Source organism: Cupressus sempervirens, chromosome 7 (assembly GCF_028749045.1).
Source record: "Cupressus sempervirens isolate cs-2001-9-10 chromosome 7, ASM2874904v1, whole genome shotgun sequence".
NCBI classification, from domain to species: Eukaryota; Viridiplantae; Streptophyta; class Pinopsida; order Cupressales; family Cupressaceae; genus Cupressus; species Cupressus sempervirens.
Window position 1 is genome coordinate 781,519,630 of NC_143124.1, and position 18,023 is coordinate 781,537,652.

General features: G+C 35.1%; 1 protein-coding gene across 1 annotated transcript; it reads right to left on the reverse strand.

Moving 5' to 3' along the window:
• Positions 1 to 92: 92 nt before the first annotated feature.
• Positions 93 to 11,404, reverse strand: LOC149549662 (BAG family molecular chaperone regulator 4-like). Its single transcript, XM_089792963.1, has 4 exons — positions 10,353 to 11,404; positions 8,962 to 9,218; positions 8,710 to 8,856; positions 93 to 702 (listed from the first exon to the last, which is right to left on the reverse strand). Exons 1-4 carry the CDS (start codon positions 10,552 to 10,554, stop codon positions 514 to 516), a joined length of 795 nt encoding a protein of 264 aa, XP_089649089.1. The 5' UTR covers positions 10,555 to 11,404; the 3' UTR covers positions 93 to 513.
• Between the last annotated feature and the right edge of the window lie 6,619 nt (positions 11,405 to 18,023).

The following is an 18,023-nucleotide window of genomic DNA, read 5'->3' on the forward strand; positions in this document are numbered from 1 at the left end:
GTCAGTGAGTTGAAAAGGGAATTTAGCTGAATGCAAGTCTAAACACATGAAAATGGCCATGCTTGTATCAGAGAAAATCCATTGGCCAGAAATTAGAAAATATAAGCATATAAATTAGAGAGGAGTAACTACTGTCTGATACACACTAAACCATAGTGTCAAATCACCTCTTTCTGGATACAGATAAAATCTCAGACATACAACTAATAAGGCATTCCAATCAGGTAGAGGAACTTCTATAAACGACATAGTTTACATTTGAAATCTTAAATATTCCCACCACAAAAACACTCAAGCTTTTCCATTAACATATGGAGTATCAGTTGAATGGTAAACAAAACCTTCTCTGACAGTCTAATCAAGTAGTCAAGGCGACTACCTCCCCTACATAATGTTACATACAAATTGCATCACAATCCAGATTTCAGGCTATCTGTCCGCTTACACTTTCCACTTGAGGAAGCAATTAAAAGGAATAGTAAATTTGACTCTATGGACCATATTTACAAATCCTCAGTCAAATGATTCCCACTCTTGGGTGACCTTTGTACTCGTCGTGCCAGAGGGAGCGTTCAAACTGCCTACACCATTATCAAACGTTTCCCACTGTGTAGTTACAGTGGCAGTTTTATTGCACAGAGGATTTGCATTTTGAGCCTTCAATGAATCCATTGTATCCACATAATTCTGAATCCTTCGTACCTATGATTTGATTCCATTAAACATTCAATCAGAAATGAGAAAATAGGATAACAAGTAGGTAAATAACCCCAAGCAAAACAAAAACAACTTTTATAATCAACCTTTCAAATTTGCCCAGATTGTTATTTGGCTGATCATAATCTATATAAACCATCAAAACAGCATTCTTTAAGATATCATCTCAAAACACAGCGATCTTAAAGGCAATCAAGTAGCACAGGAAATCAACAGCTGTAAGAATAAGATGCATTAGACGGAATCTTCCTGAGCATTTACAGCATTCAATAACTAAAGTGCATGGGAAATGTATAAAAACAGTGCACATTCTGCAAAATCCAATATTATTAACTAAGCTAACAAATGAAGCAAAGAATGAAGGCAAGTCCCACTCAGTGCACTCACAATAACATACTAAAGCATGGTTAATGAAATACTACTTGAAAGAATTACAAAGTCCAAAAAGTTGATAGAAATGTGCACCCTGAGCAACATTATAAATATAAGACCCCACCGTCTGGAATCTACTTTCCAGATTCTCCATATGTCGTCTCTTCCAGGACTATCCATAATCATATAGATTAATTAAAAATTTGCATAAGCTCCAGTGTAAGTTCTTCCTCTATAATTAAAAAGCATTAATAATGAAAAAGAAAAAGAGACCTAGATCTAGATGTCACTAAGTAGGCAAGTGTACCCAACCAAGCAACAACTAAATTTTATATGTTACAGACATGATTGAAGCGTAATATATGCACTTTGACCATTAAGCATCAATAACAAAAACTTGACGTAGCTTTCTGAAAATCAATAAATGTTATATATGACATATTTACGCTTAATCAGGTATGTCCATGTTAGTTACCTTTGTAGACCTTTAAAAAACAATGATGAGCATGATTATATTCCCCCGTCTCCACAATCTGGCTCAACTAATGATTATAATCAACCGCTCCCAAAATCTAGGTCAACTACAGATGAAAGTTAACCAATGATTTTCTGATCAATGCGTGCCACTGTCGAACAGAATATTTCAAGCAAAAATACTCAAATGTACCATTCAAAACCAGGATGGATCCAAAAAATCTGAAGCCCAAGTAAACATAAACCAAAGCATTAAAATATGGATTCAGAGCGTTAATAAGGTAGAAATAGAAAGGGGTTCAGCCTTGGTAATTAACTGTGTTGAAAGGATTATGAAAAATAAGGAACTCAGTCATCTGAGATGGCAAATAGCTTAAGCAAGTTTAGCTAGGACAAAATGAAAGAGTATTATGTGATAAGAACTACATGGTTGGTAAAATGAGCAAATTCATGTTCAGAATTGAAGTATAATGAGACTTAAAATATTATATATTGGCATACAATTATAAAAGAAGGCTGCAAAAAATTGAACAATACATGCTGATGGCGATAAGTATTTGATGAACCCATGCACCAAAGTTAATTATACATGTTAGTTTAAAGCATGTCAAGGGAACAATCTTGTGAGACAAAGGGAGTTGTACATGATAGCCAGTCCAAAGGGTTTCAACTTAATTACAGAACAATCTTGCAAGCAAAAAAACTGTAGTGCTTCGAAACTATTAGAAGGGGATTGAGTAGGAATTAGTAACCTAAAAGTTGAAGGAACCTCAAACAGACACAGATTAGAAATGAATGATTACGGACAATTTCTCTCTACTCCAAAAATGTTAAGCAGCCTGCAGGTTTTATTAAAGAAAAATCAATCAGAACCTCCACAGAACTAAACAGCACTCAAGATTCCTCGTGAAATTAAAAGGAGGTAATGCTTCAGTGAGATTTCATATGGGCAAAACAATTCTAGAAACTGAGATATGGATAATATGTTGGCATTGTGTTGTAAAGCCACCTCCTCAGTAATGCAATGTTAATGGACTTCATTAGCCATTCAGTGAGGTGATGAGAACCATACAATTCTAGAAAACTGCTCACATGGAAAATTTAAACATGAAAATACTTAAATTTGATGAGCCAACCAATAAAACTGTAATCTCCTCCTGTAACAGGCAATACTAAAATTCAGAACAAGATTTGGGAAGAAATGCCCAACCTAACATCAACGATTGAAGGTCTAGGAGCAAAAGAATGATATAGCTAAGAAAGATAAGTATTGTCAGCTTCCTTTACTGTCCCTTGATTGTTGTTTAACATGGAAGAAAGTCAGTGATATCCTTTGCTGTAAGGGGAGTATAAAAACCATACTTCTAAAATTTTGAATTAATTGGAAAAGTACATTAAGAACGAACATTTGATAGATTTGAGCATATTGAGATAAACTTTATAAATGAAGCCTCAAATTATTTTTAATTGCAATGTAGGCCTACATCAAGCTGCAAGGGAAGCAATCGCTATGATGATGATGTGGGTCCAAACACTCATTGGCTTGCCCAGAAAGCTAAAGTAGCTGTTATAATGGGCCTGCCAGGAGTCAGTCTTAAAGTTGTTTTGGTTGGATTGGTCCAACTGTGAATTTTGACAGAAACAATGCCCATGACTATAGGCCTCTAAAGCCAAACAAAAATGTATTAGTTGAACAGCAAAAACAGAAGGGCAAAATATTTACATTGCAAACAAAATTAAATAAGAATTTCATTATATTAATTTGGCTGCTTTATTATATTCAAAGTGTTGGGTTTATATTTGGCCTCTATATTTGGCCTCTAGAGCCACCATTATCCTTGCACTATGGGAATAACTTCCTACCCAAATAAATAACTAGTTTATTAAATGTAAACCTTAATTTTCTAATAAAACCCTAATGTTTGTATTACAAAAAAAGGGATAACAAAAAATACTGTATCAACATCAACCTAAACCTCTCAATCTAGACAAATGTCTCAACTATCCAACTCTTCATCAGCATCAACACAAACTTCTTTGTCTAGGCAAATGCCCTAATTATCAAGCACTGCCTCAAGATCAGTCCAAACTCCTCATGTTTGGACAAATGTTTTGATTACCCAACTTTGCATCAGCATCAACCCAAACTTAGGCAAATGTTCTAATTATCCAATCAACATTCAACTATCCATAGTATGTGAATTCAACCATCCACAAACCAACAACAGCTCACCAAGTTCATAGATTCAACTATTCACAAACCAACAACTCACCAAGTTTGTAGATTCAACTATCCACAAACCAACAACATGCCAAGTTTGGGGATTCAACTATCCACAAACCAACAAATCACTACATGCCCCCTATTCCCGCTTAAGAGACTAGAGATCAAAAGATGCTTCTCATGCAATGAATCATCCCTATGTGAGAAGCTAGATCGGAGTACAGATTTCCTATTGCCTCTATATCCTCCAACCTCCAATATGACCACTTCATCTTTTCTAGTCAAATGTAGCATTAGAATCTTCAAAGATTCTGTCAAGTGTAATGCAGATGACTTTGAAAACACAAGCAACATTGCATATATGTATGAAAATGATAAAAAAATTAGACAAACCAGGTGTCAGATTCAACTGAGAATGCACCTTCACAATATACTGTAAAGAAGAATAAATCATTGCAACCCTTGTGCACCCTAATAGTTCAACCCATACATCTCTAAAACAGAGCCAAATGACTTTCATCGTCACTACAAATCCTAGCCCTTGTTTTACACAACAGAAATTTAATCATATGAAAAAGAAGGTTTCACCCTTCTTGAATAAACCAAAATGGTAAGCAATTCAATTATGTCTTGATACTCCTAGACAAAATTTAATTTCTTTCATGGATATTAACTATACTGAACTACCCATGCAAATGACCAGGCAAAATCTTTCCAAATGATGTCCTTAACATCTTTCTGAAATGTTCTTAATACAAATTTGGCTAGCACTACTCCTGAAATGCAATAGTAAACTCCTATACTTATTTGGCTTTGCAAAAAAACTCTCCTTAACCACACGCAGCCATTATAGAATTCTGTCACTTGTATTTATTTTTATTTTAGCAGATCACTAATTAATATGATGCTTGCTTGCTATTGTTGTAACTATGGAGATATTTAATTGAAAAATATTGAGTAACTATGGAGATATTTAATTGAAAAATATTGAGTAACTATGGAGATATTTAATTGAAAAATACTGAGTAACCATCACACGACATGGTCCTTCCTTTGTACTAGCTATCCTCCAGTGGAGTGTTTCTGTAATAACCCCAACCGGTTATAACTTTGTGAAACACCAAATCCTTCTCAAATTCAGTTGTTTGACATTTTGTCAAACACTTTACAAGCAAGCTCTGATACCACTGTAATATCCCTTGCCCAAACAGACTGATTTTAGCTCAAGGAATATTGTCAAACACTTGTATGCTGCCCTTGTCTTTTCTGATTTTTTTGTGTTTTAGATTGTTTGATATAGTTTGAATTATGCTAAGAAATATAAAATGTTCACAAATGATATTACAATACCTCTTACAATGAACTAATATGCAAGTGTAGTTCTTTTTGGTATTTTCAATGCATATACATGGAAACTAGATATGGAATGCATACCTACAGCCAACTGACATTTTGACAAACCATTGGCATACAACTATTACGCTGATCATATATGCTAATAGATGGACATCTTGTCAAACAAATGGTATGCAACATATATCTCCTTTAAATTCATTCCCATGTACAACGTTGCTATGAATTTGCCAAGACAAATGGGCTTACAATAATGACTACAGCAATGCCAAATCCGATACTGAGTTATCACTTACAATAGCAAAATTATATGCCTAAGATTACAATGCAAACTACTAATAATTGTAAGAGGAACCTGATAATAGCGATACCCACGGATGGAGATGAAAGTTGCAATCGAAATCAAGCATAAATACTCTAGTGCAGGTACTGTAGCGCATACTGTAGCAGCAAGGGAAAAAATGATTACTAATGATTGCTAAAGATGAATCTTCAGGTCTACACTCGATAGTCCTTCAATATTCTTCAAACCCTTTGGTTATTCCTTAACTTTAAGCACAAATAGAACTCCAGAATGAAGCTCTCCTGAATGCCAAATTCAATGGATATTTCACGACCTCAAATGGTTGCAACACTGAAGAATTGATGCTCTCCAATGGCTAACTGAAATCAGAAACCCTTAGTTTCTTCTCCCAAGTTCATATCAAATGCAATTGACAATAATAGGATGCCTTACAATGAAGCTCTCACCTCTATTTATTCTTTTCCTTCACCCTTCTAGAAGAAATAAAATATTACTTAATTGCACTCTCTAGAAGCTTCCCCCTTTCCAATACAATAATTAGTTGTGCTTCTAGAGCATGCACTCTCTAGAAGCTTCCCCTTTCCAATACACTAATTAGTTGTGCTTCTGGAAACTTAAATTAATTAAATATAAAGTCACCTTAAGATTTATTTATTTATTGACTTTAATTTAATTTATTTCTCCTTATTTCTCCACTTAGTCTTCGAAGAATGAAAAGCTAAGAACTCCATTGAGGGTGTAAAAGATGGGGAACATTACAATTTCTCACATACCTTGCAAACTTTGAGTACACTCTGAGTTGCCAAGTACTCTATTTTTTCTAAGTTACCAAGTACTCTATTTTTTTTTATGCATCTGTTTTCACAAGTTGACTCTTCACATTTTTATACATGCAAAAAAACATGGGTAAAAATGATAAGTAGGAGATATTTTCCACAACAAGCCAAATTGTGATATTGCTATCAGGATTCAGCTCTATAGTTTTTTGAGTCAAACTCATTGATCCATGTTTGATGAGTAGTGTTTCGCATGAACCCATCTCTCATGAGAATGAATGGAACACTTAGCACCCATTGGATCTAAGTGAAGCATTAGGACTTCTTGGGAGGTCACTCATTCCAATACCATTCCAGCTTAAGCACACTCAACTCGAGAGTTTCCTCTTTGGTTAAACCCACTTTGCTTGCAACCCCATTTGCAAAACCCTCACCAAATGTTGTGCCTTATGAACCATTCATTAAAAAGCCCCTTAAGCTCATCAATTGATAAGTAGGAGATATTTTCCAAAACAAGTCAAATTGTGATATTGTTATCAAGATTCAATTGTGTAGTTTTTTGAGTCAAACTCATTGACCCATGTTCCATGAGTAGTGGTTTGCACGCACCCATCTCTCATGAGACTAAATGGAACACTTAGAACTCATTTGATATAGTTGATGCTCACAAAGATGAAGCATCGGGACTTCTTGAGAGAACACCCATCCCAATACTACTCCAACTCAAGCAGGCTTAACTCTGAAATTTCCTCCATTATTAAACCCACTTTGCTTGCAACCACATTTGCAAAACCTTTACCAAGTGTTGTGCCTTATGAACCATTTATTAGAAAGCTCCTTAAGCTCATCAATTGATAAGTAGGAGATATTTTCCACAAGTCAAATTGTGATATTGCTATTAGGATTCAAATGTGTAGGTTTTTTAGTCAAACTCATTGACCCATGTTTCATGAGTAGTGGTTTACACAAACCCATCTCACGAAAATGAATAGAACACTTACCACTTATTGGATCTAGATGATACTCACAGAGGTGAAGCACTTGTACTTCTCAGGGGGTCACCCATCCCACTACTACTCTAGCTCAAGCACACTTAACTCTAGAGTATCCTCCATGGTTAAACCTATTCTACTTGCAAACCCATTTGCAAAACCTTCACCAAGTGTTGTGCCTTGTGAACCATTCATTAGAAAGCCCCTCAAGCTCATCAATTGATATGTAGGAGATATTTTTCACAAGTCAAATTGTGATATTGCTATAAGGGTTCCACTATGTAGTTTATGTCAAACTCATTGACCCGTGTTTCATGAGTAGTAGTTAGCACGAACCCATCTCTCATGAGAATGAATGAAACAATTAGCACTCATTGGATCTAGGTGGTGCTCATAGAGGTGAAGCACCAAAACTTCCCAGGAGGTCACCCATCCCAATACTACTCCAACTCGAGTGCATTCAACTCTAGAATTTCCTCCATGGTTAAACTCACTTTGCTTGCAACCCCATTTGCAAAACCTTCACCAAGTGTTGTGCCTTATGAACAATTCACTAGAAAGCCCCTTAAGCATTTTTCACATGTTGTTTTTGCTATATATTTAAAAAACAATGTATTTTCTCTATTTAGTTTTCAATTTTTTATTTTAAAAAAAAATAATTAAAATTAAAATAATGTGCTTGCTTAGGAGATCTTAATTTTTAGTACTCTATAAGTTGTAAAGTTTTTGCCTAGTAAAAAAATTTGGGCTTGCCAAATACTCTTGAGTCCAAGTCTGCAAACCATGGTTTCTCATATTAAAATTGCCTGCAGATTCAAACATCATTTCTTGAGGGTCTTTTCAAGCCCTTTATCAGAAAAAATTATTCTTGAACTGCTTATCCACTCTTATGCCCAGCAAGTAACAAACACATACACCTAGCAAGGTATCACCCAGAAAAGAAAAAATGTAGCAGAGAGCAAACTCATATCAAATAGCTGGCAAATTACTACACACCATCCACCTTTCTCATCGCTTTTACGCAGGCATGGACAATAAACAGTGCTATGATACAACTGTTGAACAGAAAAAACATGGGCAAAATTTACATTGCAGGTAAAATTAAATAAGAATTTCATTATATTCATTGGGCTGCTTTATTACATCTAATATATTGGCTTTCAAAAGCCATTACTTTCCCATTGTGGCGATAAATCCCCACCCAACTAGCTAAATAACTAGATTATTAAATGTAAACAGTAGTTTTGTAACATGAAATAGTTGGTGAAATGCCAAGGTCAAAAAAGAGTAGCATATAAACTCTACGTCATAGCAACATAGTAGGATGTTTCAAAGGGTTTCGAAGGCCAAGTCAGGAAAGGCAAACTAGAAGACCTCAAAGAGCACTTGATATGGGGCATTGGCCATGCAATTAACAGGCTCATTTAAGTCTTATGCAAGCGCACTCTAAATACTTATTCAGTTTGTGTGTCCCTACAAGAATCCACCACTGCTTACCTCTATTCTTCTATGAACTTTAGCTTCCCCCTCTGCCTCAATGCCATCCAACTTCAGCAGCTGAACCATTAGCATCTCTGTGACAACCACAAAATCTTGTTCTGCAACCTTGGTTCCACCACTTACAGCCATCTCAATAGCAGAAACCTGCACAACAACATGTAGCATTTGTAGCCACGAGATTTACCAAGAAAAATTGAGACTAAAATTAATATGGAATCTTAAAGAAAGTTCAAATCATTGCATGTATACCTTATTGGACAACTTCTCCACTTCAGCCCTTACTTCAGCAACTTTCTGGCAAGCTCTTGCAATGTCTTCATTTCTCTTCATTTCCTCTAATTTCCTTTCCTTACTTGCAGGGTCTTCCAACAAAATCACTTTTGCCATATCTTTGACACCTACGATATGCAGGTACTCGTCATTTTCCTTCTCCTTTCCCCTGAACAAAATCCTCTGCTCTTGAGGCTCCAAACCAGTCTCCTGGGCTAACAGCTTCTTCAAGTCCCCTGGATATATGTATACATAGATAGAATTAATCATCACACACCTAGAATAGAGAGAAACAAAAAAAATCATCTTTATGTCTCTCCTTACAACCATCAGAGAATTAGATCTGTCCAGAATTGGTATGCCCATATCAGGTTCCTTGGTACACATTAATTGCAGACTAAATAGCATATTTCAGAGAACTGGTTTGGTCAAAATGTAATGGATACAGCTCAATCGCATGGAGGCCTACTAGGACGTGCCCTTTTCTTAAGGCCAAACATTACCAGGTGGAGATTAGGTACGACCATGTCAGTTACCTTTTTAGACATATATTGCAGATAATTATAGCAAATGCCAATTTGGGCGCAATCTTCTGAATATTGCACAATTGCATTAAGGCTTAGTGGTACATGGTCTGTTGCTAAGGCAGCACAACTGCTAGGACAAGACCAAGATCCATTTCCTAGTAGGCGTGTAACCTTTTTTAAGAGAGTTGTTGATAACAATCTCAATTTGATGATAGAATTTTCCTTCTGTGTTTGTTTATCAAAATAAGAAGCAAGAACATAAAACACATAGTCGATTTACTATGTAGAAGCATGTATCGTATTTAGGTCCCAATAAAGTATTTTAGTTTGTATCATATAAGTAGCCATAATCTCATGAAGCAAAAACACACACTATTTAGGTCCACATCTTTTGCCTAGGTACATTGCCACACTAAAACACATACTATTGTCTAAGGATGTTGTAATCACATTGAACTTCAATAATCTTCATGAAATATCCCAATGCATCCCTACCAGTATGGGACGTTAACGCCACAATGTCCCCAAAATCCCTTATATTACCATAATTCAACATGGATACAGGACTTAAATAACCTCATTCAACTTTGAGCTTTCTCCATTGATAAATTCCTATAAAACTGAAAAAAAACACAGCCCACCTTCGAAAATTTACTGTATTCCACATGATATTATAAGCTGTTAACAATCCCATTATGCTTGATTCATCTCGAAGAATAAGTCCTATCAACAAAGGAAATACACTTGAAAACAAACTTTCTATCGAGCATGTCATCAAAGCCATGTGAATACCCAATATCCAATTCGTTAATCACACGGCAGAGGAGATGGATAGAACCATACCGAAAGTAGCCTGAGCGGGAACGGAGATTTCATGCTGGTATGATCCATGGGACACCTTGACTTTAATCATTGGGCCAGCTGCAGCAGCTCCATCGTCTCTTCTCTGCACTAACATACCTCCAGGCCTCAATTCCCAGTCGATATTATCACACCTCTCCTCTGCACTGCCAGTAAAAGGACCTTTGGAATTGGACTTAAACATAACGAACTGCCCTTGAATGTACCGAAAAGGCTATTCCTTTAACCACAGAAACTACGACTGGATTTTCCAACTGCCGTTCAGAAGACACGGCTTTACATAAGAACTATTCCTGGATATTTAACAGAATCCAAATGGGGTAGTTGGAAGCAAGAGCCTGGATAACCAAAATGTTTGTTGTTATCCAACAACCCTAAAATTTAAGAAGAAAAAGACCTGGACACAATGGGACCTTCATGCAACTTCCGATATAATTTATTCTCTACTCTTCCCCACATCAATTTCACCAAACCCACTCCAAATGACTGCACAAGAAGACATATGCCCTTTTCGCCTGCCCAGAACTGCACGAATATCAGAGCAAAATGTTTAATTAAGGATATCTGACAGACATATACACATATAATAATATATCAAGTGACGGAGATATCCAACACGAGTGATATTGCCGCCTACTTTCTCCTCAAGAATAACGTCGTCTCTTCAAGCCCGGCCACTGTGCCCGGACGTATATACACAAAATATCTCCTGGAAACTAGAAAGTACACCAGAATTCTGTCTTCTTTTAACCAGCGCCGTCGGCTCGGGCTTATCTGTCTTGCAGCTTTCAGATCCAAATCGACGGTAGGCAGACATTCCAGCTAATTAATGTAAAAAGAAGATCCAAAATTATGGGTCAAATTATATATTTGATCCAATAGCATTAAATGCTGTCATCCAGGTAAGCAAGGAACAAAGGGAGCACTGGATAATTTGTAGACAGAATGTCTGGATTATACCTATATCCACCATTATCTTCATGTATTTTTGACCGTAATAAATTCATCCATTAAAAATTCGAAATAATTGCCGGCATTTGTCATTATCTCCATGGTGGGACATTCTTATACTTCACCGGAACGCTCGCAAGGTTTGAAAGCGAGAGTTTTGTCCCTTGCTTTTCGGTGTTTATGTTTATTTAACTACCTTTTTCTCCTTAAAAAACTACCCACATTATTGGGCAGTCTTATAAACAAGACAATCAATCAATCAAATTTTGAGCTATAACATCGAAGTAAAGATTACCCTTTCATTCATCCAAAAAGAGGGCAAAGGTGAACTTAAAATAATTAGATACTTATTCCTATTTATTAATCATCTTTATCATAAATTGTGGATTAAATTGTCTTTGAGCTTAATCTTATTTTGATTGTTATGATTATTATTATTATTGAAAAGGTATATTGGAGATTAGATCAATAATTTGGAAGGATGCTTTGTGAAATAGCAAAGTGATTATAGTAGTCATCTAAATGGCAATGAGTTTATATTTTTTATAGTATTAGAACAAATTGACATTTCATTATTAAAAGTGTTGGCATTAAAATTTTGGAGTAATTATATGTATGTTGCTTTTAGATTCAATTGTGTGAGTGTTTTTGTATCAATCTTTTGAATCACACTTTGTGATCATGTTATCAAACCAAGTTGCACCTTTAGATGGCAAATACAAGTTAATAAAACTTGTTGACAAAATGGGACTATCCTCAGGGTATGGGTCACCTATAGAAAGGATAGACTTCCAAAGAAAGTTGGTTCTCTTTGAAACCCTAAACTTATGGATTTGAAAGAGAGGAGAGGAAGAAACTACATGAAAAGTAAGCTAAGCTAGAGAGTGATTCTCCAATGTTCAAAGTTGTGTTTTACAACTCAACTCACAATTGATTTAGGAGAAACACTTAAGACTCCATAACTCATCTCAATACATGTAATACATAAGCAATTCACATGGAGATGTAGTTGTTTGCATGAAGGAAAAACTAAGATTTCACAACTTCAAAGCTGATGAAAACACACACCACATGACCTCTACTAAACATGTTTTATCCTATTCAATATTACTCGCAATAATCGAAATGAAAAAGGATCTTGAATTTTAGACATAATTATATTCCCTTGAAATTAAGTGCATGCAACATTAAACAAGACAACATAAGAAGTAAAATGTAAGTCGTTTACTCAAAACTAGAAGGATAACATCTGCATCATATGTATTCTGCCAAAGCCACTGAGTTACAAGATTGCTAATCTCTGCAAGAAAATGCAGGAGAAAGGAAGCAAGAACCAAAAAAAGGTTTTATTCCCACCTTTTACCTCTGAAATGTAAGAAAATGTCACTAAGGGTTCAAACTAAAGCCATCATCAAAATCCTGAAATGTGAGGAGGTGGAGCCAAAAATTAAAAATGTTCATAAAAGTCAAGCATTTGACCCACTACAAGGAGTAGTCCCAAAAAAATAAGGATTCACTAACAATTCTAACAAAATAACCCTCACCCCTAAACTGACAACAATAAAAGGCCCTTTACCTTTGTATTATCTCACTTGGCAACCTTAAAAAGAATCAATATTTATTATATTAGTAATTAGGGGATCATATAATAAATATTGCATAGTGGTGACAAGGTGCTAGAGGTAGCAAGGGGTTCATAACATAGACATATTAATGTCAAAAACATCAATAATAAACATGTGTAATAAAAATGGTGCACTAAGCTTAACCCATAAAATTCCCCACCCACATATGTGAAAGGGGACTTAAAAGAAAATGGGAAACCTCTTCCCATTTGCAATGGCAATAGAGCATCAAAACCCTATTCTTAATATGTATATATGCTTTCTCACTTTGATTGTAGCTCTAATGCACCACCATGAAAAGGTTTTCTAGAGGCTTTTGTGTGTTTTGAGGGCCTCAGTCTATCTTTCTCTAGTTTTTCTTTTCATAATCATCACCCCTATATCTATATTGATCTTTCATTATTGAGCTTAGTGTTGTCAAGATTAAAGAGACAAAAATAGCACTTACATGCAAATATATCCAATATCAAAAAATAATAAAGAACACATAAGAGAACACAAGACAAAGATTTAATGTGGTTCACCCAATCCTTGGGCTACATCTACCAATATCGATTCTAATATTCTTATCGTCCAGTGATTACAACCTAATTACAATCTGTAATCCCTTACAACTCAATATCACTGCAAGAAGCTACTATCTCATCACATGTAATGAAATCCCTAACCTTAAGCCACTTTATACAAGTTTTTTTTCTGCTTACAAAATTAGGGCTAGAATAATTGCAACATGTCAGCCCCCAAAAAATAGCCCCTAAAAAGCCCAAAAGCCCAACAAAAATACATGATCTAAGTGTACAGTACTTTCCTGATCAGTCACCACAAGCTAAAAATCTCCCACTTGGTGATTGATTAGGTTTCTTGCTAAATAACAACCTCCCACTTGGAGACTAATCCTGTAGCAATATTGCTACCCTAAAAGGGTCTAATTGGATCAACCCACCCTAGACTAAATTGTTCTTTTATTTTGTTTAGTTGCGAAGACCAACCGAAGTTGAAGAGTAGTTTAGCTTCTCCTTTGTCACTACCTTTGTAAACATATATGTTGGATTATATGTTTATTGTCCAGCTTTAACCGTCCATCATTTAAAACTAAGTGAATGAAGTGGTATTGCAACTATTTGTGTTTTGTCTTTGAATGCAAAGCAAAATTCTTCAAAAGATGAATGGTACTCTGCTATCTATAAAAAAAAATTGCTCCTCTATGGGTGTCCCAATTCCCAATTCTTCCATGAAGAATTGAAGCTATATCATCTCCTTGGTTGAGTCTATAGTAGCAACAAACTCTGCATCTATAGTGAATAAAATATTCACCTTTTGTAACTAAGAAATCCAACTCCCTATTGTCCCACCAATAATAAATACATATCTTGTAGTACTTCATCTGGTATCTAGATCCCCTACCAAATCTAAATCAACATAGCCTTGTAAATCAGTAGTAGATCCCCCAAATTACAAATATTTACTAGGTGTTCCTCTAAAATTCCAATAATCCATTGACTCCATTCCTATCCTCAATCCCAGAATGATTCGTATACCTACTAACAACTCCCTCCCACTGCATGTGCAATATTTGGTCTAGTACATACCACGACATACATCAAACTTTCTACAACTAAAGCATATGGCACCTTAGGCATTTTAATGTCCTCTTCATGTGTCTTTGGACACATATCCTTAGCCAATTTCAAATGACCAAGCAAAGGTGCGTTGACATCTTTGAGATTCTTCATACAAAAATGTTGCAACACCTTCTTAATATAATCAGCTTGAGAAGAGTCAATTTCTTGTTCTTCCAATTTGTGCAAATTTTTATACCAAAGATTTGTTTTGTTGCCCACAAATCCTTCATAGAAAATTAGTGTGTTAACTATTGTTTCAATCCCTTAATGTGATCCACGTTAGATCCAGCTACATGCATATCATCAAGATATATAAACATAAAATAATGTAGTTGTCATCATCCAACCTCTTAAAAAAACAAAATGGTTTGAATGACACCAAGTGTAACCATTCTTATTCATAAAACTATTAAATTTAAGGTACCATTATCGAGGTGTTTGCTTTAAGCCATATAACATTTTCTTCAATCTACATACTAAATTTGTTACTCCTATAAACATTTATGTTGTCAATTTCTGTCAAAAAGATAAGTTGAGGAAAGGAGAATGAGTTAGTCAATAAACACTATCACCAAGTTACTATATTGCTCATGCAATGAAGGAGGAGATGATTGAGTTTATAGTTATACCCAAGGTCATTGTTTATTGAGTAATTATGTTTTCTCCAAGTAAAGACATTATTGAGAAAGCCAGACATACCCAAGCAAAGACATCACTGAGAGATAACATTTCTACTGAGAAGAAGCAATATATTTACCGAGTGGAACAAAGATTACTTAAATGTTTGAATTAGCACTAAAAACTATGTGTAGCGATCAAACTGAGCATGAAACAAGGTTCCCCCAGGTCAAGGCAAAGATTTGAAAGATTTATTAGCAAGAGTATATTGATTGTTTATGATTTCAATGTTATCTCCTTCTTTCTTATCCAATAAAAATTGGAGAAAGCCCTTTGCCCAGAATAGAAAATCAAAAAATGATAGATTTTTTTGAAACCGCAATAAGGAAAAAAGAAAGTTTAGAAACATGGAAATAATTGTGTGAAGCGGTAGGTTACCCTTTCTTCTATGGACCCAGAGAAACAAGATGAATAAACAGAAACCAACTAATAGAATAGCAGCAAGTGGCATATTTCTCGATATCATTTGTCAACAACGTAATCACCTACTTGGTGTTCCCTTCCTATTCACTTCCAATGGTTCGACTTACCCGAAGAAATTGTCGGCCCACGAATGTAGTTTCAATCCCTTTGGTGATGCCAGAAGTTGTTTTGATATACGATTTCATCCAGTTTCCATTCTACCTATTACCCCCGATCTAGAAGTAACCTCCTTTTCCCCTTGTGCAGTCTCTCTCAAAAGGCCAATGAAAATGTAGAAGGAAAAAGTATGAAACACATACTATTCTAGATCATTGAATTGATCAAGTGATACATTCTAGAGAGATCCAAAATAATAACATTTTGAAGTTGAACATGTTGAAGTGAGAAGAGGGGTGTTATTATTGCTATTGAGAATTTTTTATGGTAGAAGAGTAAAGTGTCAAGTATATCAAAGATTGTTGATTCAAGCAATATAGAGAGGAATTGAAGATCAACCATAGCACTTGGTGATAAATAGTTGTACAGAAGAGAGATCTAATTGGAAAAGTAAGTTGCATTCTACATATCAGTTTGGGACTATTTTCTAATCATTGTAGTAGACCAAATCCTTTGACAAGGTAGACTGAATAGTCTTATGTAAAATCTCTTAACCGAGTATGCATTTAGCATAGTATTGTAAAATTCTTTAAAAAGGTAGATCTTAGTAGATTTGATTATATACTCTTAACAAAGTAAGTCACTAGAAGTGACAAAAACATTGTAGCCCTAACAAGGCACTCTTACTACAGTAGTGATGGCATTTTGAGTATCATCCCCATCGTACTTTCCCCTCTAACCAAGGGTTTATGCGCAACCAAATGCTCGTGTTATGCATTATGAGTTTATGTTTATGGTTTAATGGTTGATGCAAGTTAAATTAGACAAAGTTAATTTCATTTGCAAGTATTGTGGTTAATTTCATGTGATTATTGAGTTGTGAAAAGGATAAGAGCATCACTAAATTTGTTTGAGGTCAAAGTTTTAGAAGATGTTAATTCCCCCCCACCCCACCCTCTTAGTATCCTACCTTTCCTATTATTCCAACAATTGGTATCAAAGATCAATTCTCTTGTTGAGGATTTTACCACCTACGAGAAAAGATCCAAGATATGGAGAGGTACAAGCTTGAAAAGACTATTGAGAATCAGAAGTTGGAGTTGACCATGAATCAAGTCAATGGGATGAAAAACAAACTAAAGAAGTCATTGAATAAAAGGAAGGAAATTGTCCAACAAATGAATGAAACTATATATTAGGAGAAGGTGATTCAAGAATTGTCTAATGGAATCATGCCTGATGAATTTAATGTTGACATAGTTTATATGTTGGAGAAAAATCATAGTCTTGTCAAGTAGATAAAATCAATAAAAAGAGAACAAAAAGTTGCAATATACAAGGATGTATAAAGTACTAGAACAAAAAAGGAAAGTTGAAGATGAGAAAAGAATGATTAAAGAAGATAAGAGATAAATCACTACAAGATTGGATGCCAAGGATAAGGAAATCACAAACTCAGAACCATTATGACATGGTAAATCAACTACTCCATGCAAATCATAAGATTGGTAGAAAGATGGAAGAGGTTGTGGAATTGAGAACACATAATTAAAAGTTGAAAAGTGAACTAACATCAAAGAAGAAAACTAATGAAAGGCTAGAGAGATCAAAGGAAAGCATAAAAATATTGGATGCACAACTTAGAGGACAAGGCAACCAAGAGAAATATCTGGACTAGACTATACCGAGCATTCTACTACCGAGTAAGGAGAATCATCTAAGAAAATTGAACAAAGGAATGTATATACAAATCCCAAGCCAAAGAATCCTACATACTATCATTGTGGAAAACCTAGACACAAAACAAATGTTTGCAAGAGAAAAGCTAGTAAGTCAAATGTCACTCCTAGGTTTGATAGTTATAGTTACAACTGTAATAAGTATGGTCATTGAGCATATGAATGTATATTGTCCTCTAAGAAGTATGCATTCAATGGTTACTGCTATACTTGTAATAATTTTGGACATAAGTCTCAAGACTACATAACACATAAGAAATCTAATTGGACATTGAGAAAGAAAGGCAATACAATCAATTGGGACTATAATACATGGTATTATTTTACTACATGTAGAAAATATGCTCACATTTCTACTAATTGCATGAGATTACATTTTGGTGGAAAGTCTGAAAATTGGAGAAATCCTAGAATGGCATGTTATCATTGTCACAAGGTCGATCACTTAAGCAAGAACTATAGGTACCGAGTATCAACACTGAAAGAGGAAGATCCAACAGGAAAAGGGAAAGTCAATGT